The sequence below is a fragment of the Condylura cristata genome, unplaced genomic scaffold (assembly GCF_000260355.1).
Source record: "Condylura cristata isolate star-nosed mole 26May11 unplaced genomic scaffold, ConCri1.0 scaffold00026, whole genome shotgun sequence".
Taxonomy (NCBI): Eukaryota; Metazoa; Chordata; class Mammalia; order Eulipotyphla; family Talpidae; genus Condylura; species Condylura cristata.
The window spans coordinates 29,760,880-29,786,965 of NW_004567127.1; the positions used below are offsets into that span (position 1 = coordinate 29,760,880).

Genomic DNA, 26,086 nt, shown 5'->3' on the forward strand with positions numbered 1-26,086 from the left:
AAAGACTTAAAAAGAAATCTTGAGAGTGTTTATATATAAACCCTGGAGAAGAACAAGACTATTGTGTGCTAGTGGTTAATGTGTGTTGAGTTTTTCTTGACCAGAGATGGATCTGGGGGCCTTTGCTTTCCCACTAACATGAGATTTGGTAGGGGGGAGAATCTGTTTCTGGTTGTAGAGCTGATCATTATTTTAATATCTCCTGAATTCCTCTAATTCTAAGCAGTGAATACTGGGTGAATTGCCTACTGATGAAGTACTATGGTTTAGACTGGCTAGACTCTGTCAGATCTGGTGTTTTATGGAAAGAAAGCTTGCTTCTATGTAAAAATATGAAAGGTGTCTATATATTTTTGTATAGTACAGTGTTACTGTAGTTTAAAATTTAAGGTAAGATCCTAGAAGCCCAAAAGATGGAGTTGGAAGTAGACTGATCAACTAGCCCATCGAGTTCAGTCCCGTACAGCTGGATCTCTGTGTTAGGCATTTCAGGCTTCATCATCTACTTATCTGATCACTGAAACAGCTGAGGGAATTATACAGCTTTTCAAAGGAAAGTACATTGTAGAGAAAGTACAATGGTGGTACGGTGAGGAGTGGAAAGTGGAGGGAACTGAAGACCATCATCCTGGAGGAGGTTTAAATCTCATGGGGGAGTAGGGGACAAGGAGTCTGTTGGGTGACCTGGTCTCAATTACAGTCCTTACCTTGCTCCATCAGAGTCTCTAAACTTTCATCTGAGTTGGTTCCTAGACCTCAGTTTCCTCATATGGGCATGAGGGATGTAGACAAATCTGTCTTGAATTCATCTGCAACTCTAGCCTTCCTTTTATTTTAATAGATAATCCTCCCAAAGTAAGAAAGGGGGATTGGTGACTGGTGATGGGTGGGAAGTGACTTCTTTCTTCCACTATTGTTCTTTTCTTTCAAACACACTTGCTCTACACAAATAGCATGTTGACTTGCAGAAAAATTCTTAGAATTTTCCTCCAAACAATTTAACTAGTCACAAAATTGGATCTCCCCATTGATATGTCCTCAGTCAGATGCTGACTGCAATGGTAACCTGAGACTTACGCCAGAATCCCACTCCATTTTATCTTCCAGATAATTCTGTGGAATATACCAACTCTTTGGAATAGCACTAGAAACCCTGTGGTAGGTGGGGGAAGGGTGAAGACATTTTTTCAGTAAGTTTGGAAAATGATGAGTCAGATAAATTCACCAGGTATTTGTTCTGGGACTTCACAGTGCTTTTTGAGGGATATTCTCATACACTCACTGATAGTGCCTAAAATTCAGTAAGCAGGCTGTCCCAAATTTTTGTGGCCAGAGACCTCCTCCCCCCCTTTTTTTAAGGGATCCACTTACAGAGGATATACTGGTGATGGCTGAGTGCATCTGGATTTCATGGTAGTAAAGCAAAGTCATGAAATTCAACCATCAAATGATGGGCTAGGGGAGATGTGAGAGAGTGGTCTAAAATATTTGCAGAGTATTATTCAGATCAGACCAGGAATGTTTACAGTCATTATTTTTTAATGCTGCAAGTCTTTGAGCAGAACTTCCCTCATATTTTTCATCTGGTTTTAGTCAGCATACACTTGGCATGGGATGGCATGTGATTTTTTTGTAGGACAGCGATTAGCTCAGATAGGAGAAGTCAGAGTGTCATCACTGTAGGAACCAATCAGCCTCCCCTGGGCTCCACACTGTCGTTTTCATCCAGATGAATGTTTTCCTCAGCTGCATTCTTAGAGATAGTGAAACCCCTGGGAAAAATCTAGGGGTGACTAGACTTTGGTAAATGGAAGCTGGGGCTGGGGACTAAGAAACAGTTTTGCTGCTTACTTCCAAAAATTGGAAAACAGCTTTAATTTTTTTGTTTATTGTTAATTTTTAATACATAATATTTTTATTGAGATAATGTTGGGTGACCACACTGTTTATGATTTAGGGGTTCACAGTTCTTCAAATGTATGCCCATCATATCATATGTTACCATACATGTCCACCACCAAACCCCCATAACCTTCACCAGAGACTATTTGGCTCATTCCCCTCTTCACTTCCAACCCTCCCCCCGATCTCCTTTGGCAGCCTCAGCACTACAGTCAGATTTCTAGGGTTTGTTTGGTCAGTTTCTTTGTTTGTTCCTGTTTTCCACTAAGAGTGAAATCATCTGGAGTCTTTCTTCTTTTGACTTATTTTACTTAGCATCATCTCCTTCAGTTTCCCACGTTGCCAAGATTTCACCTTCGTATAGCGTCACAGTATTCCCCACTGTGTATATATTGCATCTTCCTAATCCAGTCATCTGTCCTTGGGCACTTAGCATGATTCCATAGTTGGCTATTATAAATAGTGCTGCAGTGAATATTGGAGTACATGTAGCCCTTTTAATTATGTTTTTGCATTACTTGGGTAGATACCTAGGAGTGAATTTGCTATGTCAGATGGATGATCTAGTTTTTAATATTTTGATGAACCTCCGTACTATTTTCCATAAAGCAGTCCCAGGACCAGTGTACCAGAGTTCCTTTTTCTCCACATTCTTGCCAATACTTTTTCTGATTTTATTTATTTTTTTATGGATCATTCTTACATCTCATAATTTGATATGGGTGTAAAGTGATATTTCACTGTGGTTTTGGTTTCTCTGATGATACGTGATGTGTCCAAGATGAGCATTTTTTTTTTTTTCATGAGCCTGTTGGCCATCAGGGTTGAGAGGATTCATGAGACAGTGGGTAGCAGAACAGGCAGATCGAGTGAAACACACTGATGGGGGGGCAGCAGGCGGGTCAGGAGATGTCTCCCGCACCATGTGGGTCACCTCCCTGACCTGAGGATTGACCCCATGCTGCCGTGGCTGTGGATAGCTTCAGAGTACTGAGCTTTAACCTTTTGCACCACCAGGGAGGGCCCGGCCATCAAGGTTTTAAAGGCTATTCTTTATTCCTGACCTGATTTTCATGCTCATGTGTACACATAGCTCTGAGAAAGGACTGTGAATCAAAATAGGATTTGATCCTCTGTGACCTTCACAAATCAATGACTATACACATGCACACACCTATAGAAGATTCCCTGGCCTTCTTGCTTGCCTTAATATAGTCACAATAATTTGAGGAGCTGCTTTATTTTGGAAGTGAGAAGGAAGAGGCCCCAGATACACTGGCAGCTTATCCTGAAAACTCATCAGCTCTTCAGTGCGGGGGTCATAGCCCACATGTCCCAACCCCCAACATTAAACCCATTCAGCTTTGCCAGGTACCACATTTTCTCATGATTCCCGCAGTCACTTAGTTATAGGTACAAAGCCTCCCACATTTTGTACGCAATGGTATTGACACTGTTACCTTGTTGTTGAGACATGAATGTACATAAATAAAAGAGAAAAAAAGAAAAGGAGAAAGGCTTCTTAAATACCATCTTTCAGTTTTTCATATAAAATGTGGCACAATGGAAATATATCTGTCATTATGTGATAAATATTGAGGTTCACTTCTATTGAATTTAAGCTGAGTAAATGCGTGGCCATGGTACAGCAGGCCTCTCCTGTCCTTCCCACTGCTTTCCTCAGCAGTGTATTTCTGTAGATCTGCCTTTTCTGTACCCACTCTGTCTCAGGTGAATCATCTCACCCCTGACCTCTCTGGTCTAAACCCCAGTTCTTCTACACAATAAGTTAATCTTAAAAGACATAAAATAATACTACTTCTGAAATATGTACATTGCAAGTCTATATTCAGTCTGCACTTGATCACCTTCCAGGTGGAAGATGCTTGAGGCAAATTTATAAACTCCATTTGCAAAGAATAAAAACAACAGTCTAAACAAGTAGTGCTAAACTTGGAATATGATTTTGAAGAACACCTTTCACACCCAAGTTATTTTATGGGAAATCATTTCTAAATGAACAAGCATATTTTAAAAAGATTAAAAATAGTCCAACAGCCTTTTAAAAATGTAGTTGCATAGTTACAACCATGTTTACATTTATTCCCCCAAATGCTTTAGTCAATATTTTTATTTTTAATGACCACAGCTCTTGGAAACTATCCCCTATGTTGATAATTATGGGACTTTAAGAAGACATTTCAGAGTTGTTTTCAGCACATTCAGGAAATACACATATGTGCCTATAATTTGAAAATGGAAACCACAGAAGTGCAAAGCATGTATAATTTTAACGTGGCTCAAAGACACAATTCATACCTGGCTGCAGTCATGTGACAGGAGGAAAACCGATACCTCCAGAATGTTCTTTCCATGTCATGTGCACTCAATGCTGGTGACTGGAGTGGTTCCTGATGGCCTAAATCCTTCCTCTACTACAACCTTCATAGGGCCCCTCGGTCCCAAAGCCACAGCTCCCTCCTGCAGGATTCAATTGTGCCATTGAAAGGCTCTGACCTCTCGTCAGCATCCTCACCCACTATTCACCTTCTGTTCCAGTCACATTATGCATTAGCTGCTCCCGAGACTGGCGTGACTGTTCTTCTCTGCAGACTTTTCTTGCTTATGCCATTCCTCCCTCCTCAGTGCCTTTCTCTGCTTTCTGTGTCCACATCCTTCTGCCCTTTATCTGGGGGTATGCTTCCTTTGTCTGTGCACTCTCCATTATTGGTTCCGGTGTTGAGTATTTTCTCTTCTTTCCAAATTCCTATATGGTTCTCTCTGTATCACATTATGTTCCTGGCAACTTTCTATTTTTAGTTATTGTGCTTTGAACACAAGTCCTGACCCTTGAAGGCAGGATCCATGCTAAATTCAGCTTTACCTCCTGCAGTGCCCAACACAGAGCCTTACACGTCAAAGGCATGAATGAAAACTTGTTGAGTGACCCCTCTCTGCCCTCCTCTCTCCCTCCCTCCCTCCCATTCAAGCCAATGCTCCTTATTAGCAACCATTGTATTCAATGATGCTTTAAGGTGTCTGTAGCAGATAGATTGCAATTTAGCTTTTATTGCTGCGTGTGGGTAGGTAGTTTTATTTAGACATATTTATTGTGCAATTGGTATGCACATAAATACCTTAGTGTAAATCTGTTGGTTATGCTGAGGATTAGGTAGTAATAAAAATAACACTTTTTAAGTGATTGATACCAGTGAAGGCCTTTTCCAAGATTCATTACAGGCATTATTATATCAATTAATCCTTATAACAACACTCATTAGGTAACTAGCTTACTCTCCCTGACCCACCTTCTTCCCAGATAATGAAGACCAGAGAAGTTGAATGACTTTTCAAAGGCCCCACAGCTAGTTATTTGTAAAGCTTGGCCTGGACCCACTAATGTCCATTATCTCCATAACCATCTCTTAACCATCTTATAAGAATGCGAAGAAATCCCATTTATGCAGAGAAGAGTGTTAAAATAACTGTACTTTCCCAATTTCAACACAATAACAGAAGAAATAAAAAACCAGAAAGCAAATAGATAAAATAATAGATGGATGGTGGTGGTGGTGGTGGGGATCCAGAATAAATCAGACTATCTGGCTTCCCAGGTTTAGCAGTTAGAAGGAACTGATTTGAGGCAGGTGGTCAGTTGTAGCCTCAGTGACAGCTTCTTGTCAAAGGCAGAAATGAAAAGTCTAAAAGCAGGCACAGATCTGCGTTATGGATAGGGCACTCATGACAGTGGTCTTGAGTGCTCAGCAAAGCGATGGCATTGGAGTCAGTATGTTCTCTCTGAAACAGGGAGATATGTGTGGCTTTTCCCAGAAATGCCTGCCATGAAAGAGGTTCATGGCCCCGTATGCAGAGGGCCTGGCCTCAGTATTCTGTGGCACCCACTTCCTGCAGGGATGTGTGACAGGCAGGACTGTGAACAGGTGGTGAGCACCTAAGTGAGCAGTGTGTAGATGTGAACTGTACCCTTAACGGGGGGGTAGAACAAGCTTCTGCTTAGGGAAAACAGTGATGTCTTTTTTTTTTTTTTTTAAATCTAGAGCTTTGAAAGGACCTGAAAGTCTTTTGGAGGAAGGTGAATCCTCTTCCTGCTCCCCTGCCTCTCTGGGTTTTGGCTCTTAACTTCTTTCTTCTCTAACTCATGAACAAGGATTCTACCCTGCCCCTGCAAACCACCAACTTTGATAACATTCAGCACCTCCAGAAATGGACTCAGTTTTGTTTTTTTTAAAGATTTATTTATTTATCCATACAGAACTGGGGGTACAGGCCAGAGGTACAGGGGCAGTGAAAGGATACACCGGAGACAGAGTGGGGAGCAGAACAGGCAGATTGAGGAAGTACACTGCTGACGGGAGCAGCGGGCAGTCAGGAGAGGTCTGCCTCACCATGTGGTCACCTCCGGGGCAGGTGGGAATCGAACTCATGCGGAAGTGGCTTAAGCTTCTTTGTGCTGTGCTTTAACCCGCTGCGCCACCAGGGAGGGCCACTTTTTTTTTTAACCTTCAAACCAACAAGCAGCAAGCCAGGACCTTGAGCCAGGCTGAGTAGGGAGCAATGTTCTTTCTTGACTGGATTTAGAAAAACAAGCCTTGAGAAAGAGCTCATTGTGTAGTTTCAAACCACAGGGGCCAGTGTTGCCGGTGTCCCGTCCTCTCCTTCTGGAATACTTTAGACCTCAGGAACACACCAGTGTGTTTCCCGCTCCCAGATGGACAGGACGGATCCAGTCCTTTGTGGGGTCCAATTGGCACAAGACTTACATCCTAGGAAGAGAGCCAGATAAAGTTTATTTAAAAAATAAATTATCAATCAATCAATAAGTCAACCCACACAGCCAAAGATAGTTGAAGTATAATGTGTTTATTTGGTCCTTCTTCCCCGCCCCCCAAATCTGCTCTTTTGAAAGAGGATCCTGCTGCTGTTTTATTTCATACCATCCAGTGCATTGCTCTAGGGGTCCCATAGCTTCTGATTAGCAAAATCAGCAATTTATTTTTGCAAATGTTTAATGAGATTCCCAGGAAGTTTGTAGGTGCAAAATAAAAAAAAAAATCTTTTTTCTTTTATTTTTTTCTAGTAAAGGCTTTTAGTCAGTGGGCTTTATTGATTACTTCTTTATTTTGTAGATTCAGAAGAGACCTTAAAGAATTTTGATCCTAATTATTAGTGGTGGGTAAAGGCTTCTGGGGATTCAGACAGTCAGTGTTCAGCAAATATGGGAGGTCTTTACCTAACAATCATTTCATTGTTTCATCTAACATTATTTCATCAAAATGCTGGTGAGACAGAAAGAATCACAGTCGATGTTGAACAAGATGATGTTATTCAAAAGCCTGGCTTCCTTATAATATTGGTTATAACAAATAAAAGCTGCAGTTTTCAAGGACCTAAAGGTGACATTAAGTGAAAGCCTAGCTGTATTTATTGAGAATATCCTCAGACATTGTTAACACCAGAAATATAGAGGTGAAAACAAGAAAGACCCAGTTTCTACCCTCACAGGGTTTATATTCTAGTTAGGACAGAGAGAGTAAGTGAAATAATCCTTTCTCTGTTCCAGTCTGGGTCTACATGGAGGGATTGCAGATGGGGTTAAGAGACATAGCTGAATTGTCAAAAGCTAGATTTTAAATCATCTATTTAACTCAATCCCTGAGACTTCAGTTTCAAAAGTCTCCTCTGACATTCATACATAAAGTTTATCTTTGGGCATTCATGTGACCCAACATATTTTGCTAAACATTGGTTTAAAGTTATTTTCTTGAAAGGACAAAAGAAAACCAGAATGTTTGTGAAACAGTAAATGCCTCTGTTGGCTTTCTCTCACGTTCCCTGAGAAATCAAATCCTGCCTTTGAGACAGGCAATTCTTGGGAAAGAAAAAAATGTGTGTTTCGAAACCTCGAGAAGCCTGATTAAGGAAAAACCAGAATACACTGAGGAATGCAGGAGAAATGTCACATCCCTGATTTCTGTTGTGTCCCCTTCAGGGGAAGAGAGAATTTGGAGGGTCAGCAGTGCAGTCACCGAGAATACACACGTTTCATATTTGCTTTCTTTAGGAACTCCCACAAATCCTCCTCCTCTTTATTATTACCACCCGTCTATAGGTCTATCTTTGAATACCACCTGTAATGACAGAAAAAGGGGTGTTTCAGAGTGGAGGGAAGTTAACTTACCTGATTGGTGCCTCCACTGTAGAGCTTCTTTAAAAATTCTTAGTCGACTTGGTTTCGAAGCTTTAATTATGCTTCTATGTTACAGTTTCCTTATTTAAATGTCTACTTTGTGTCCATCACTCCGCACCCCCTGCCTATCTCAGAAGAGATGGATATTATTATTCTAATTGAGGAGGAGGGAGGATGCTGTGAGAATTATTAATACGTAAATTAAAAAATTAATCTGGAAAGTGCTTTAGGTTCCCAGGAGAAGCTCTACCCAAACACAAAGCATATTTAACATTATTATCAGTATTCCCACTGAGCTGGTGGGAGCCAGGGCTGTATGAGATGAGTAAACTGAGGCCCGAGGTGACCGTGGTGGTGGGTAACATCCGAGCACTGTACCGGCAGCCACGTTGGCGCTCTTTCACCACACGTGTTAAGACATTAAGACACTTTTCCGTCCTTTTGCCATTTCCCTGGAAGCCTTTGCTTGTTTTGGACTTTCAGACATCTTTTTAGTGTTGAAAGTGATTAAGGATAAAATATTAAATCCTAAAGTTAATCATGAAAAGTCACTGGTATACTTTCGAGTAATCCCAGGATTTTTTGGCTGTTTTTTTTTTTTTTTTTTTGGTGGGGGGTTAGGGAGGCTTTGTGGCTTGGAACTTCAAATCACATTTTGTTCATGCATTCCCACTGGTTGCAACACATGCATAATGGCTTATCTTGGAATTACCTTTTTGTTTGCCTTGTTGGGAAACACTTCTGAGCCAGCCCAGTGGAAAAGTTGCTCTGGAGAACCTGTGAGCTTCCCAGACCTTTGAGGGAATGGAGGAGCTGGGAACCCAGATTGTCCTCTCGGGATGGAGGCAGGGTAGAAATGACAGGTACTAGCATTTATGGGAAGGTGACCAGCTGCTGGCAGGGCGGCTGTAGTGGAATGCAGGCAGACCTCAGTCAGACGCACTTGCCTTTTTTAATTGTTCCTTGATCACGTTTCTGAACTTGCCTGAAACTCATTTTCCTTGTCTGTGAGCCAGCAACACCCATAGCTGCTCCAAAGCCGCAGGATAGTGATCACAATGAAAGGTCATTGCTGCTGAAACTACCATTAAGGTCACTCCCTTCAACTAGACGTAAGTGATGGAGAGAGAGAGAGAGCATGCCTACTAGCACTTATAACAGTTCTTCTTTCCCCAGAATTCTATATACTTCCATTAGTGTTTTCAAAGACTGGATATTCACATTTACCCCCCAAGAGGGTCAAACAGGAAGAGGCCTTTATGAAGGCCATTTAGAGACTTGTGCCCTCCCTCATGCCCTTCTGGGCTTCCAAACTTGGCAGATGTCCTCTTTGGAACTTTGCTTGCACCTCTATTCAGCCTGCACAGACCCTCCCCGATCCTCTATACGTTCTCCATGCATGTCCTCCACCATCCTGAATGCAGCCTCCAAATCCTCCCTCCAATTTCTCCATGCGTCCTCCACAATACTCCAGGCACCCTTTATCATCCTTATGCATCCATGGGAGTCAGGGGGGTCTTCCTCTCTCCAGTTTCCAGCACTCTGTCAAAGGCAGTCCCCATCCTGTCACCCTCTGTCTGCACTTCTCACTGAAGTTACACAGCTGCAATTTGCACCTGTCACAGAAAGCCCACCTCACCTGGCTGACCACCTGGGGGAGCCTTCTGCGCCTATGTGCTGAGTGTGGGGAAGAGGAAACAGGCACAGTGGTGGCAGGGAGGGAGTGTCCGTGTTGGCTGCAGCCTATCAGAGACTGAGGGACACCACATGTGGTGGTTTCACTGTAATCCTGCACTTAAAAATGAGCACTGCTGATTATCCTAAGCAACACGTTCTCATGTGGACACGTTAGAGCATTCGGGAAGGTACACAGAGGAAGAGTACCTATGAGGTTACCACTGAGGGGTCACTTCCCTTTGATGTCTTGGTGTCATCTTTTTAGTCTTCTATGCAAACATCTAGACAATTGTTATATAATCATATGTAATATTTATTACAAACATTCATGCTTTCAAATTGACATTAGACAAAATGCTATTCTGTTTTAAGATTTATTTTTTATTTATTCATACAAGAACTGGGGTGTAGGCCAGAGGTTCAGGGTGGTGGGGGGATGGTGAGAAGACTTACCAGAGACAGAGTGGGGAGCAGAACAGGCAGATCTAGTGAAATACACAGTGAAGGGGAGTTGTGGCAGTGAAGGGGAGTTGTGGGCAGGACAGGAGAGGTCGCTGTGCTATGTGGGTCAGCAATCTGGCTTGGGATGGAATTCATGCGGCAGCGGCTGGTGATAGATTAATAGCACTGAGACTTTAATCCCAGAGCCATCAGGGAGACCCTAAAATGCTATTCTAATCTTGAGTTTTACTAATATAAAATCCTTGTACAACTTATTCCAGACTTATTGGCATGATCATTATTCACATTGTTACTTACATGTTTACATCATGTACTCACATTGCTGTTATTTAGAACTAATATATATTTATATGAATGTGAATATTCACATAATTTTAATATTATTACATTATTATTTCTTATACAAGTGCATCACACACATGAAGAGAGAGAGAAGTCAAATCACATGTAATGTTATCAGTACAGAAGTAAACATTGACCATTTAGTGTTGGTTTTTTAAAGGCTACTTTTTCTAGTATTACTTATTTAACTGTTTTGCTCTATATCATCTTATCCCTTCTCAATAATCAGAATTTAATAAATCCTTTTTATCACTTACATGAAATTTGAGCAGTGGTTTTATACAGGGAACTGACTTGGGCCAACTGGATATTTTAAGCACAAATGGGAGACTGAGAGTCAATATTATCAGGTTAACAACAATGGTTTCTTATGGACTGCTGTGCCAGTGAATGCAAACTTCTAGAACTCTGACCTCAGTTACATAAGTTTTTATTCTAGAGAGATTTTGGCAATATCCTGTGTATAGGCATTAAGTAAAGTATATTAGAAGACACACATTTGAATTGGACCTGGTCCCTGTCTAATGGCAGAAAGATGGTTAGGGAAACATTTATTGCACAAAGCAAACAGGCTGCTATGTACAAGAGGATAAAAGACTCATAGTTATCTAAGATCTTACAAAAGTAAAGCAACTCTGAATTATGATCAGGTCAGGCTTTCTGGCAGAGAATATATGACTGGGATCTTAATGAACTAGTAGAATTTCAGTCAGGACACATTCAGGCAAGCAATGGCATTGGAAAAGCGAGTGTCTGGCCAGGACACCAACTCTTCGTGCACCCCATGCTCCTGGATATCGAAAGGCAAAGTAGGAAGAACTTGAGCGACATGGACTGTCAGACCCCTCTCTGTCAGATCTGCACCTTATGCGGAAGAGTTTGGACAAAGGCTGTGCATGGGTGGCGGGGGAGGGGGGTGGGGGTAGTGGGAGGCAGAGGACTTTCACTCTGGGATTGCCCTGATGAGGTCGTATGGAAGATAATTCTGGCGGAGAAAGCAGAGAGCATTAGGAAAGCCCTTATAAAATTGTCACAGGCTTGGTGAGAAATGGTAACAAGATGTACAGAAGAAAGTGCAGAAACAAGAGCCAGTGGAGCTCAGTGGGGGAAGATCAACATGACTAAGAGAAAAATTGGCTGGAAAAAAAAAGGAGGACCACAGGTGTTATATTTTGAGTGATGTAAAGGCTAGTATTCCTGTAACAGAGAGGGAATTCCAGAGCAAGACATAGGGTCAGAAGTGGCAAGATGAAGAATTTAATGTGGATCGTGTTGAGCTGGAGGTGGCAGGAAGGTGGTTTGGGGGAATCTGTTACCTGGCTGCTCAGAGAAGTTTGGCATTTGACCAGAGCGTTCAGAGCTCTATGTGCAGATTTGGCAGTGAGGTGAGCTCCGGTGGTTAAGTCAGGATTGAACTCAATAATCTTTTTTTTTTTTTTTAAGATTTGTTTATTTATTCATACAGAACTGGAGTACAGGCCAGAGATGCGGAGGGTGAGAGGATTCACCAGGAACAGAGCAGGGAGCAGAACAGGCAGATCGACGAAGTACACTGCTGAGGGGAGCAGCGGGCGGGTCAGGAGAGGTCTGCCACGCCATGTGGGCACCTCCGGGGCAGGCGGGAATCAAACTCATGTGGAAGTGGCTTAAGCTTCTTAGTGCAGTGCTTTAACCCGCTGTGCCACCAGAGAGGGTCTGAACACAATAAATCTTAAGGAAATATAAGAGAAGAAAGTATAGGACCAAATTCGTGAAATTTATTCAGGTAACAAGTTGACGGAAAGGAGAATTTGGCAGATGAGGTAAACAGGACCCAATGAATAAGGGACAAACTCTGCAAAGTATTTATAGGCATAAGAGATTGCTTTTCTTCCTCTGATCTCAAATAACCTGATCCTTAACTTTATGGGTGGGCTTTAAAAGACAGTGAATGTGGAGAGGTTTCAGCAAACTATCAGATACTTCAAGACCTACAGTCACAGAAGTGAAGGAAATGGAGACTCCCAAGAAACAAGAAAGCTGTGTCAGATGTAGGGCTTTGGAATACTATTTTTGGCTCAACTCAACAATATGTGACTTAAAGGAAGTTAAATAGTATTTTCCAAAGTCTGGAAACATCTGCTGCTCATAATACAGGAGACAGCTTGGACTTAATAGTAGAACTCAATCACATGGTGACAAAGTTAGTCTCCTTTCATTTATTTTAATCTTCCTGAATTATGTTAGGGAGTGTGTTGGGGTAACAAGTCTGCGTCACTATCTTGAGCTAATCTCCCTTCCATTACAACACTGGGTGTCAATGGCATGTAGCTAGCCGTGAGCAACGTTGTGTTCCCTTTAAAGTTGCTATCCACAGACCATCTTATATAGGCAGGGGGGACCAGTTGTCTAGTTATACTAGTGATAGAAAGTTTCCTTTTAAAATAAGTCTTTCAAACAAAAGATCATCACTTAAAAAGTATTAGGTACTTAGCTATATAGTTGGTTTACAGATGGGGCAGAACAGAAAACATAATGTTCCAAAGATGGGATTTGGGGATTTTAAGTTTGATAAAGACCATCCTGCCTTAGTTCAACCAGGACAGAACAGTCTAGGATGGAAGGTGGGGAGGGCTGGGTTCTCTTCTTCCCCATATAGAACCTGTCCTCCTCCTTAGATGTTGGGTCAGTTGTGAAAGTTACTCCATTTTTCCTGGACTTTTCTGTCCACAGCTGTTACATGGATCAGTTAGGTTGAAATGCTCACTGATTCTTCTTCCTGAAGAACATTCTATGATTTTTTTAATTAATAAGTTTACGCTTTCAAGTTGATAAAAGTTAGGTAAAATGTTTTTCCTCTGTAACCATCCATATCATGTGTCACGTGTGGAGACTGCTTCTAGGCTAATGTGCACAGCAGGAGAAAACCAGCCAGCTCATTCTCTGGTGATGATCTTATCTGCCCTCATTTGTGAAGGATGGCTATTTCAAGAAAGAATTTCTGCTTTAGTTAGAGCAATCAATTAAAAGTGGAATCTTGTTTGAATTTCCTGAGCCTAGTGCTTTATGAAGCCAGTACTCCACTCACAAGTCAGTAGCTTTCACTACAGTCACATCTCATCTGATGAATTCATCAGGACCATGAATTTTGTTCCTCAAAAGAGCAACTCAAGAAAGAGGCTTCCATTCATCTACACAATATTGTTCCCTCTTTTGAAATTTGTTTTCCCTGAGAAAAGGAGAAGTATTTTCTAACTCATTGAGTTCCCTATTATAGGGAACAAATGTTGGCTGTGCATCCCAAGTAACTCTTAAAAAATAGAAACATGTCACCTCATTGGAATATAACCATTTGGTGATCTCCACATGGGGACCACAGCTGAGGGCCAGGCAGTAAATAAGAAGTGGGCACAGCACGGGGACACACACACAGAGTCTTTAGTACTGAACAATTTGAGTTTGTCATTATCTTTGCAAATTAGCCCTATGAATAATTTCTATAATTGAAAATGCCATTTTTTGAACTGCATTCACTTTTTGCTCTAATGCGGGTGATCTTAACTGTCTTGAGATTCCGTTTTCCCTTCTGAAAATAAGGGATAATACCCAATTCTACCCTTACTAGTGTTTGCATGTGAAGTCCTCATGTGTGGCACATGCCTCCTAGGTACTCCACAAGTGTCAGCTCTTGGCATTGCAATTTGCATTCTCTAAAAACTTGAAGCTATAAATCTTTTTTTTTTTTTTTTAAGATTTATTTATATGCATACAAGAACTGGAGTACAGGCCAAAGGTGGAGTACAGGGCATGAGAGAATTCACCAAAGACAGAGTAGGGAGCAGAACAGGCAGATCACTGAAATATACTGTTGAGGGGAGCAGACAGCAGAGGTCTGCCACACCATGTGAATCACATCCCTGGCTGGGGATCGAACTCATGCTGCAGTGGCTGCTGATAGCGTCAGAGTGCTGAGATTTAACCCCTTATGCTACTTCATCTTTTGAGGATCATCTTGTCCCATACTTCAGAGCTGCTTTCTTCCTATTCTCTATATAGTAGTAAACTTGACTTCCTGATTTTGATGCTTACAGATGAGAAGAACAGATAGGAAGGTACAAAGAGCACCAGCAGGAAACAGACAAGGAAAGTGAATAAAATAAAAATTCTTTAAAGACCAGCACTCTTTTGGGGTCACTTAATACAAGGGAAACAGCCCCTCCCACCTCGGTAGTTCCTTAGGGCTTCTCTATCTTGTGCAAGATGCAATAAGGGGTGTTCCAAATGTTGACCTTGATTTACAAAGCTAAATTGAATTATGTATTGCTTATCTTAGAAAACAGTGCATTTGGGGAGAATTTCTATGTGAAAAGGACAAAAATGTTAAGTAAATTCTTTTGTGCTTTTATGGGGAAACCCTTAGCCATCCCAAAACCAGCTAGGTGACAGATGAACTTGGCCTTTAGGAGAAAGGAGCACAGTGCCTGGCTGCCTGAAGATCCTTTGTGTGTCCCCAGCAAGTAAATTGAGGTGCCCCACTTTTCTGTGAAAGAGAATAGGAATTTCTTTTTTTAAAAAATTTCGTCATCCCCATTCCTTATGTCTCCTTGACCCTTCCCCTCCTAGTTCGCTCTGATCTTCAGCTACCACTACACTTCTTAATTCCCACTAGTTTTTGCAAGTGCTTTGTGTAATTGTGTGCTGTATAATCAGTTTGTCTCTGTCATCCCGACTAGCTTGACCTCATATCATTCCCCCAGTTACCTCCACTTTGCTGTCAACGGCAGATTCTCATCTTTTTTATTGCTGAATAATATTCCACTGCGTGTCTAGACCACACCTTCTTGATCTAATCTTCTGTTTGTGGGCTTGGGGATAGGCATTTCTTCCTGCTCAGATAAAGTAAAATTGTATGCAGTCTTTTCGTTAAGTTCCCAGAAGGAGCACTTGACAGAAAGCACTTTCGGGCGGTAGCAATTTTCTCACATCCTTCCCCTAGAACTTGGTGTTAGGGCACTTAACCAGGTGGGACCTAGGGGCTGGCATTTGTGTGTGTCACTCGTGATTCTCTGGGCAAGATGTTTGCCACTTCAAATAAAAACCCGTTTTAATGTATCCCCCTAAGAGCAGCACAAACAAGTTCGAACAAACTGGAGTGATAATCTCTGGTAGGCTGATTCCATACTACAAACTCTAAGTGGCTGTCAGAGTGGCAGAGCCGGCACCACAGAGGCAGCACGTGGAACCTGGCTCCATCAGAGGTCAGCCAGCCACATACCAGGACTGGATTTTTCAAAGAACCAGATAATGCCCATTTTATGGCCATGAATAACATTTTAGTTTTATAAACACAGATAAGAGTAATAAAAAATACATTCCGCTCCGCAGTGCAGTCCCATTGCTGACTCAGTCCAGTCCAGGAACGAAATTTCCCACTGCGCACATGGTCGTCCCCCAACGCGCATGGCTGCCGCTGCCCCTACCCCACCTGCCTGTGGCCCTTTTATGAACAGCCCTGTTTTCCCTGCTACACCAGGGAGGCTGAGTCTGTTTTCCCTTTAAAGAGCATCGATGGTGTCTCTGGCAGTTAATGTACCCAGTGTTTCAGGGTGCTTCCTGACGTGGCCCGGCAGTGAACTGAGCCTTCCCCACCGATGTCCCCCTCCAGTGCCCACATTTCCCGTAAATGCTCAGGTCAAACACCAGGCCCACCGGCTTCTGGAGACGCCAGGCAGAGCCCAGCTCTGGGGTGTCTGCTTCAGAGATTTTCCAAAGGATATCCTGTAAGAGATAACTTGTCGGCTGGGTCAGGTCCACTTCCCCAGCCAGGAAAGCCCAGCGCTTGTAGAGGGGGAGAACTTGGGGGGTGGTGGAAGAGTGCGGTGGGGGGTGGGGGGTGGTGCTCCTTGCGCTTTTGTCAGGGTCTTTTCTGTGAGTTCTGTCAGGCTTGTATTTAAACACTGACAGCTTCATTGTGTGTTTTAAAGCTTTGTTTATTGAGAGCTGAGATGGATGCTGAGCAATGAGTCCTTGACCTGTGGCGATAACAGTCCCCTTGTCTTCTCCTCCAGCTGATCACTCCTCACGCCATCCGTGTGCAGACCCCTCCTCGGCACATCCCCGGGGTAGTGGAAGTCACCTTGTCCTACAAATCCAAGCAGTTCTGCAAAGGGACACCAGGAAGATTCATCTACACAGGTAGGTGCTGCGGCTGCAGACGTGCAGGGGCCCACCTGGGCCTTTCTTCAGAGTATTTAGGTGTGTGACTTACTTCCAATTCTAGTTTGAAAGAAAAACCTTCTCTCTTTCTACCTTTCATCACATGCATGGCCAAATGAGTTGCGCTCAATATCACATGTTGCATTAAAGAATTGATCTTGGACTCTGTGCTGAAGGATAGGGTTAATGAAATAACTGGTCCCAAGGCTAAAGAAGCTACCTGAGGATGAAAGGTGGGGGAAGTTCTAGCCCATCTGACTGCAGGAGATGTCATCTGCATTGGGGCTTGTTTGCTGAACTGGAGTTGGGATGTGCTTGAAGCAGGAATCTGACTTCCTCTAGCCTGGACCTGGCATTTGTGTTAAAGACAATTGGTAGTTTTCATCTTAAATTCTGGGGTGGTGCTTTCTTCCCAGAAAGCTGTATTTTTGTTCTCCTGGAAAAGCCTGGGCTCCTGGCCCTGCCTCTTGGTAAGAAGCGAGTTTTCTACGGTGAATGTGTATTTGCTCCCGGCAGAGGGAGAGAAGCAGGCACGTTGTCTGTGGGATCACAAGAGGTAGTCTTTGTGCCCTATGTATTTTAGCAGATATTCACTTTGTAATGTGCAAACCAGACACCCAAGGAGGTTTATAGAGTACAAATTCTGGTTCTGTAGCTCTGGGGGAGACCTGAGAACCTGCATTTCTAACTAGCTCACTATCGAAGAGCCCACTGAGTGGAGGGATAGCCTAGGGTCACTGCTTAGTGGCAGCCACCTGGGTAACTGTTCCCAGGAGTTGCTCCTGGCCTCAGCTGAGGACAACTGGCTCAGGTGAAGCAAGGACTCCGGAGCAGAGAGGGGCACAGCTCTGTTCACACATGCTGATCAATTCTGACCCTGCAGTTAATCCGATGGAAACTTTTCATTTTGCGCTGACATTTTGCCTCAAAGCCTCTTTCCTTTTGTATTTTAATATAAAACCAACCACACTTCTTAGTGTCTCTCTCAAAATTATAAAAAACAATTAATGCATCCTGACCCTTGGAAATGCCTCCCAGCCCTTTAAACAAAATGCAGGTTTGGTGCCTGCCTGGCGATTAGTTTTAGTTAATTGAAAATTATAGGATTGACCCAAGAGGAAAATTTTGTTTGCACTCCAATCACTTTTACAAATTAAGGAAAATTACCACAATTTTGTTTAGCTAAGGTTTCACACTGAGTTCAAGAAATTAGCTCAGCCATCCCAACCAAGTCAGCACTTTGTTAGTGAGGGCTTGAAAAAATAATAGTCTATCTGGAGTTTTGTGGTGTATACAAACGAAGCATAGAGAAAGCTATGATGCTTTAGAGAAGTAGGCCAAGTGTTTTTAATTAGGCTCATTGGTTCAGTGTAAGTTTTGAAGAACAATCAAACTAGCAGATTAGCTGTTTCTTTTAAAGCTAGGATTTCTTGCCATTCATTTTTCCCATGAGAACTTCCACATAGCACTATTTTTTTTTTTTTTACAAGCCTCATTATGGGTCTGCAGGAAAAGGACCAATTGAAGCTTCTGATACTGTAACATTCCCCACCATCATTCCAGTGGATGGGAGTTTTTCACAATGTTCCTCGCTGAACTCGGTGTTCTGGAACATATTACAAAACCACAGAGGCCAAATGTTTTCTCTGAGGAGTTTGGACTCTGTTTTTGGCCGAAAACATTTAGGCCTTGCTGGCTGCTTATTTACTCTGCTATTAAGAACAAGAAAAGGAGAAGGAAAAGAAGAAGAAGAAAACGCAACGCATGTGTGGAGGGAGGTGGGAGAGGCACTCAGGCATGCTTCCGCTTGGTGACAGGTCTCTGCCCGTGAATGGTTCCATTCTGTGGTCAGGTCTCATTTAGAAGAAATTATTTTTAATCAGTGTTCACCGAAATATCCCCCTGAGCCACCTGGCCATAAAAGTTTAAAAAAAAAAATCATCCCCATTAAATTACTTAAATTCTCAAAAGGAAATAGTTTAGGGACCCATCACAGTTGGGAATTTTTTAACTGTTAAAAAAATTGCCATCAATTTAAAAAAATCATATCTGGGAAAACCTGTATCAGATGGGAATTGAGATCAAAGAGGAAAAAGGAGAGATTTGCAAGGCTGGCAAAACTGTTAAGGATGAGTGGGAGCAACCCTGGGTGTGCGTGCACGTGAGGGCGATGCGGGAAATTTAAAGTAGGATAAAGACTTCTGCTGATCAGCCTCCCAGTGCGGGCAGCAGATGGGGAGGGTTTGTTTGTAAAGTATTCTAGGAGGAAGTGTAAGCTCTCCCCACGTTGGGAAAATAAAATTTTGAAGAAACTGGCATAAAAACTTCTCTGTTGATATACTGGCTGTTAGCTGTCACTGTGATATTCATCATTGCTAACAAAAGGGCCTCTCTGTAATGAGTGAACTACGCAGAGACCTCTCAATCCTTAGCATCAAATGCCCCAGCCACACATGGGTCACATGTTCATGGCCAGTGGCTGGCCCCTTCATTTACTCAGTTTCCCTCTTTGCTTTGTGATGCTGACTAGTGGAAGCAGGGCTGGGCTCTGAAACTTTGTTCTTTCTATGTGAACAGAGTCATTGTAAAGGCGCAGGCCCCTCCCCATCCACCCACAGAGGCTCACACTTCATTTCTTGAACATCCACAGCATTTTAAGACTTGGTTTTCTGGATGGGGTGAGCCAGCCCTCTTCTTTTTAGTGGAATGTCACTTGGAATTTTTCCCTTTGCCAAACAAACAAACAAACAAACAAACAAAAAACCCAGAAAACACCGGCGCCTAAGTCAGCACCCAAAAGAAAGCACTGTTGCTGCTTTCTGAGTGTGTGTGTGTAAATCTCTGCAAATCCATAATCATTAAAAATAATTATAAAAAAGAAAAGCAGAGACAGGAAGAGCATGGCCTAATCTATGCAAATGAGGCAGACTTTTTAGGGAGGGAGGAAAGACTCTGACCAGACACAGGCTGACTGCAAGCTGGCTCCATTGTGAGGACTCTGAGTGCCCTCTCCGTCACACTCTTTCAGGCCAGGGCCAGGGCCAGAATTCGGGAAGCTGCCAGATGTGCCACTCTCCTAGGTTTGCCCAGACTGAGGGAATAAAATGCATCCTGATTTGAGGCACTTGCCAGATCTGAGTGATGTGGCTGGCTTCAAATATTAAAATACTAAATAATGTTTTGGGGGAAGAAGGAAACAAAAGCCTGTTCTAATGACAGGGTTGTTTTATTTATTTATTTATTTATTTATTGAAGACTTATTTATGCCACAAGAACTGGGGTACAGGCCAGAGGTACGGGAGAGTGAGAGGACTCAATAGGGACAGAGGGACAGAAGAGGCAGATTGATTGAAATACACTGCTGAGGGGAGCTGCGGCGGGTCAGGAGAGGTCTGCTGCACCATGTGGGTCAGCTCCCGGGCTGGGCTAGCTTCCATAGTGCTGCCCCCATTACCACCTTGTACTGCCAGGGAGGCCCCCTCTTTTCAATGCCTTTTAACTGCGTGTTTGGTGGGTACTTCCTATCAGCAAGTACAGCCCTAAGACTTCACTGCCCTGAAAGGAGTCCTCCCCAAACCTCTGTTATTCTCAAAACTTTTTTCTTATAGTTGTTTTATAGTTTTCCTAAAGTTGCATCTTTAAGTGACTTGCAGCTTTTAGAACGATAATCTTTCTTGCTAAGCTTTGCGTAACTTTGGAATCTCTTACAAACCTTTTGCTACTTCTCCAAAGTTTTAAGAATTGTTTTTTCTGATAAGAAATAGCCATATTTAGATGTAGCTTTTCTCTTTTGGAGAAGTTGCTGCTTTGGGGGAAAATAGGGTTAGATGAAAGGTTTTCCAGGATGATGCTCAACTAACTCGGGGGGCACTGAGAGCTGTGCCCCTCATTAATGGAAAACCCCAGTGAATGTACACTGAGCAGCTCTAATGTTCAGTGATGTCACTTTGGAGGTCATTTCTTTTTTTTTTTTCTTTTTAAAGATTATTTATGCATATGGAACTGGGGTACAGGTCAGAGGTGCAGGGGGTGAGAGGATTCACCAGAGACAGAGTGGGGAGCAGAACAGGTAGATTGATGAAATACATTGCTGAAGGGAGCAGTGGGTGGGTTAGGAGAGGTCTGCTGCACCATGTGGGTCACCTCCCTGGCTGGGGATCGAACTCATGCCACAGTGGCTGTAATAGCTTCATAGTGCTTTAACTGGTTGCACCACCAGGGAGAACCAAAACAGTATATATTTTAATAAGATAGTGCCTGCTTGATAAAGTTCTGTGAATTTTTCATGGACAAAAAGTTGGGGTCCATTCCAGACTTCAACCCCTGTCTGGGGGTCATAGTAACGTGAGCATAGTCCCTCACTCGCCCCCTTCAAAGGTGTGTAGGTGACAGCTTTACTTCCAGAAAGTTCTTTCTCTAGTTCTTAGAAACCTGCTCCACAAACGAAGTTTGTCATTGTAGGAGAAACAATGTCCTCATTTTTAGAGGAAAAGAGGCAACTTTGCACTCATGTTTTTCCTCTTACACAAATTCATTCCCACACAAAACTTCCGCAGTCACTTCATAGTATCACCCTGCAGAGATGCCTGTCTTACTGTCCACTGTTTACAGAGTGAGGTCCCTGGACTTGGCACGTACAGCTCTGTCTCCATTCTCAGTGCTTTCCCAGCTCCATGCAAACCTGGCTCCTCATTATGACTTAAGCGAACATCACACTGAACAACTTCAGACATAATCCTGAATCTTGCTTAAAGTCTTTCCCCTATGACACTGTCCTCGGCCACTGCCCTCTGGTAGGCAGAGCACTGGGCAGAGAACAAGGGGGCTGAGGAGCCCCAGGACGTGGCTGCTGGTGCTGAGACCACAACATGAGCATGGGTTGCTTTCATGTTGTGGGTTCCAGTCACTTCTTTATAACATGAGCCCAGGTGACCTTGTTGTTCCTTTGGCTTGTCTTGGTGGACAGACACTCTGTCCTTGGCTCTCTCTCATGGAATGTGAGTGCATTCCACTCCCTCCTCCTCACTTCTTCACTTCTTTGTGTCTTTTGTTCTTTTGTTGGGTAGACAGGCACCAACAACAAAGTCTACCAGCTCCGCGAGGCTCACCTCCCCCAATCTTCTATACTCGATCTACACTGTTGTAGCAACTTGAGTCCATATCTTACTTGCCATAAGTGTCCTTTAATAATTGATCAACATATTGCCCAGGATCAATGGATCCTCATTGATTCTCTGTGCGCGAGATGACATGGAATGTAAATTAGAGGTGTTAATTAAGAATCTACCCATTTTCACTTGAAATTTTACATGTAGGGGAACATAGTAGGGTTTCTGTTACAGAAAAAATTAGGGTTGATTCTGTGTTGTCAGTACTATTCATGATCTCATCTGTACCGTGGGGCATTTTGATAGTACCCACACATATTGCCTTCCTGTACAGTGCCTGGTGTAGTGTGGGTGTTCTATAAAAGTGAGCTCAAAAAGAAGGGAAGCAGACAACCGGGGGTGTCTTTTGAAAATCCCAAGAAAGCCCGGTCATCAAAGCACATTTTGTTTGTCCTTTGCATGTGCTGGCTTTCATCATGATTACAGAAATGGGTTCTTTCTAAGACCTACCTGTCTTTCTGATTTTACCACTTTTGTTACTTGATTCACTCACCTCTCAAATATGTGTGGATTGCCTGTTCTATTCTAGGCAAGACCTATTACAGTGGTGAGGAAAAGCAGACACTGCTTCTGTTCTCATTGATCATATAGTATAAGAGGAACATGGAGAAGTTTATCATTTCAAATCTGGTCAAGGGCCCTGAGAGATTGGAACAGAGTTTCAAATAAGCATATAACAGAGGAACTCCAGTGGGTCAGCTAGACATAGTTTTCTTCTGAAAGATGCAGGAGCTGCAAGATAATTGTGAGTGAAGCTGGTCTGTCATCAAAGAGGGGAGGGCAGGGTGGACTGGGGAAGAGAGTAAGAAAGCACTGAATGGGAGGAGATGTGGTATTCGCCAAGGCTGGAAGTATGCCAGGAAGGCTGAAAATTCAAGAGACCTGGGTGGGGGGAGACTAGAGAAGAGGGGAGAGAGAGAGTCTCATAAAGCATGGGATGAGTTTCTTTGTTGTCTTAGGTATACTAGGCAGCATCAGACAGTGCCAGAAATGACAGGTGACCAGGAGGAGTTTTCATTTTGGAAAATGCCCAACTCTAACTAGATGGAGCGTGGGAAAGCAGAGTGGGTATAGCAGGACTGGAGGAGGTCACCACAGCCATCTGGGACAGAGATCAGTGACTTCGACTTGGTGATAATGGATGGAGATGGATTCAAGTGAAAAGGTTTGAGGTTCATGAGAGATTGCAGAGGGGCAGTGGCAGGACCAGAAGAAGGCTTGGATGTAAAGGTGAGGGAGACAAGGGCCTTGAGGTGAGTAGATTTCTGGCTCCCTTGGCTTAATGGAAGGTGGGACTTGTCCTTCTCTGGCTGTCCCAAGGGTCTTCTGCATATCAAAGAAAGAATGGGCAAAGGCTAATTGCACATGGGAATTGTCATGAAGGCAGTCCTAAGCAAGCTCAGGAAGAATCAGGGAAAGAAGAATGTGTTTTCTTTCAGATCAGATTATTTTCACTTAGGATCCCGTTGAGAAAAGGCAGTGTCGCGAACACTAGGCTTGCAGTTCTGCCTTGGTGGTGCCCTAGTTGGAAAAGACCCAAGAAGAAAGAAAAATTAACAGGCTGCTCCTGTCCACATGTCTTGAATATTACTCCAAATGAACCATTTACACACAAAGAAAAGAATTCCAGGCAGAGGGAATGTTGATTCTTTTGGCTTTTGTGATCCAGAGTGTGTAGCCTAGGCTGGAGGGTGAGAGGGTTCACCAGAGACAGAGCGGGGAGCAGAACAGGCAGATCGATGAAGTACACTGCTGAGGGGAGCAGCGGGCGGGTCAGGAGAGGTCTGCCACGCCATGTGGGCACCTCTGGGGCAGGCAGGAATCGAACTCATGCAGAAGTGGCTTAAGCCTCCCAGTACTGTGCTTTAACCCACCGCACCACCAGGGAGGGCCAGCAGGGGCCTTTCTTATCCACAAACTCAGATTCTCCCAGTCTGTGGAGTCCGTAGGGGATCCAGACCACAGGGTCTTTTGTGAAGTTAAACTCTGTGTGTTCTGTAAAGGGACAGACAGCCATGAGAATCACTAGCAGGAGCCACTGTCCTGTGGCATCTGTGAAATAACGAGAGCCCTTTCTGACAAGAATAAAGCTGGTCTCAAGGAAGCATATTATTTTGCATATTTTTGTACATGCTTTCCAAGAAATATTACCTTTCCTTCCTATTTAGAGTGGAGCATAATCAGGACTTGAGTAGCTAGTGTAGGAGGATCATTAAAAGGGAGATTTTCACTGACATGAGAGGCCTAAATGGTCACCAGGCCATATAGACGACCTTGGTGTTTCCTGTCTACTCAGAGTTAATAAGTGATAAGACCGGGAGAGAGATAAATCACAGAAATCCCCGTCCAAAGAAAACATATTGACTACAGCCAAGCAAAAAGGAGAGCGTAACCAGCGGCCCATTCATCATTCATGTAATAGGGATATAAAGTATTTCCTACCAATGAAACCGAATAGAAGGAAAAAGCAGATAAGCTTCCCCAATCTAAGGCATGTGATTTGGTTATTAAGGGACACGAACTATTTGTCACCTGGCTTTAATCTTTAAGATGTGTTGCCGTTTCTAAACTATAAATTTCTGCTCGGGGATTAGAAAGCTATTAACAATAAAGGTAGGAACTGAACTTGAGATGTATTCTTGCCAATGTAATGCAATGCTATAAAGTCTTGAACCTCTAATCTCTTTAGTGTGATATAACATGATTTGGTTTTCAAAGCCAATAAACTATTTGGAGGATTTCAAGGCTTTTGTTTTGGCTTTTCTCCCCAGCATCATGATAAACTAACCCTTCAGTTTTTTAATTACACACACACAGACACACACACTTTCTCCAATTTCTTGGTGGGGGTATAGAAAGGGAGACTCAACCAAATTTATTTTTTCTCCTTTTCTGAGAGTTATACATTTATTCCAAATGTTTGATTATTTTCTCTTTCATTTGCCTGTGTTTGCACAACTGTAGATGCTAGTCTTTCCGCCCATTGTCATCTAAGAGATGTGGCATGCACTGGAGCCTGAAACTTGTTTTTGTCTTTTTTTCTAACAAAGTAGTGTAGGCTGATTTCAGAAAACCGCAGAAGCACCAGTAGAAAGTAATTACAACAATATTAAGATCACTCACGTTTCTGCTGGTTTTTAAAACACTCTAAACGTTACCTGCAACTGTGACTTGCCTGGCTTAGGTCTCGGCTCCTACCTGCCTCGTTACCAAGATAGGTGCAGCCTCCCATGGTATTATGCAGATTGTTTTCTTTTTCACTTACCTCTGCTAAATGACAAACCTCAGGGCTGGAGGCATTCAAAACAACCTTTCGTGTTTGAGAGTCATTTAACCCCTTGGCGGGATCTTACAGTGCGACCTGGCTGAACTTCTGTGGAAGCACAGTTCGTTGAGCTCCACCGGTCATCCTGTCCTGCTTTCCCCCAGGGCCGTTCTGACTGAGTATAGGTGGACGCCAGAGCCTGATGTCTCACAGGGCTGGCGTGAGACAGTTGGGACCAGCTCGCAGAAGTGTATTTTGCTAGTGTGGTGTCCTTTGTGATTCTACCTGAATGACCTGGAGGGGGATGCCCGTGAATCCCCAAACAGCACCCCCCACCCCCTTTGTGAAGCGCTGCCATGTATTCATTCCCTAAGTAAAAACGGGAACTGTTCCTTCCAAGGCACTTAACATCTGAGTCTGTGCAAGTGCCCGGCATCAGGCTGGTCACCCTCCAGTAACTCTAGAACTCTAGAAATCTCTGCCTTTTCCCCTCTTTCCAGTCGGGTTGGCTCCCAACCACCTTTTTTTGGGGGGGGACTTTCAGTCTAGTCTTTCCTGTTGCAAACTTATTTTCACATTATATTCACTCTCAATTTTTGTGTTACTGAAATGTGAAAAAGTTCCTCTTCAATGTCTGGGTAAACCTGGCTCTATTCACCCATTTTAAAGATAAGAAAACCTAGGGACTGTGGCACTTCCCAGGGTTCTGTAGACAGTTGAGGTAGAAATGGATCCAGGGTTCTCCAGCAACTTGCTGCTGTAGCCTCTTCATTTTCGGAACTGGTGATTCCTTCATGTAAGATTGCTGGTGATGGGAGCAAGTGGGGATTTCTAGGACATTTGGGGGCTGACGAGAACTGGAGCTGT

The 26,086-nt window shown here is 43.1% G+C and overlaps 1 protein-coding gene across 2 annotated transcripts in view; it reads left to right on the top strand.

Annotated features, from left to right (window-relative positions):
• The window catches only part of EBF1 (early B-cell factor 1), a 380,177-nt gene that overhangs the window by 289,148 nt on the left and 64,943 nt on the right, over nt 1–26,086 (top strand). For both annotated transcript variants that reach the window (XM_004689826.2, XM_012730074.1), the window contains exon 10: nt 16,639–16,765. In XM_004689826.2, the coding sequence (XP_004689883.1) occupies nt 16,639–16,765 (127 nt within the window). The remainder of the gene's footprint in view (nt 1–16,638; nt 16,766–26,086) is intronic.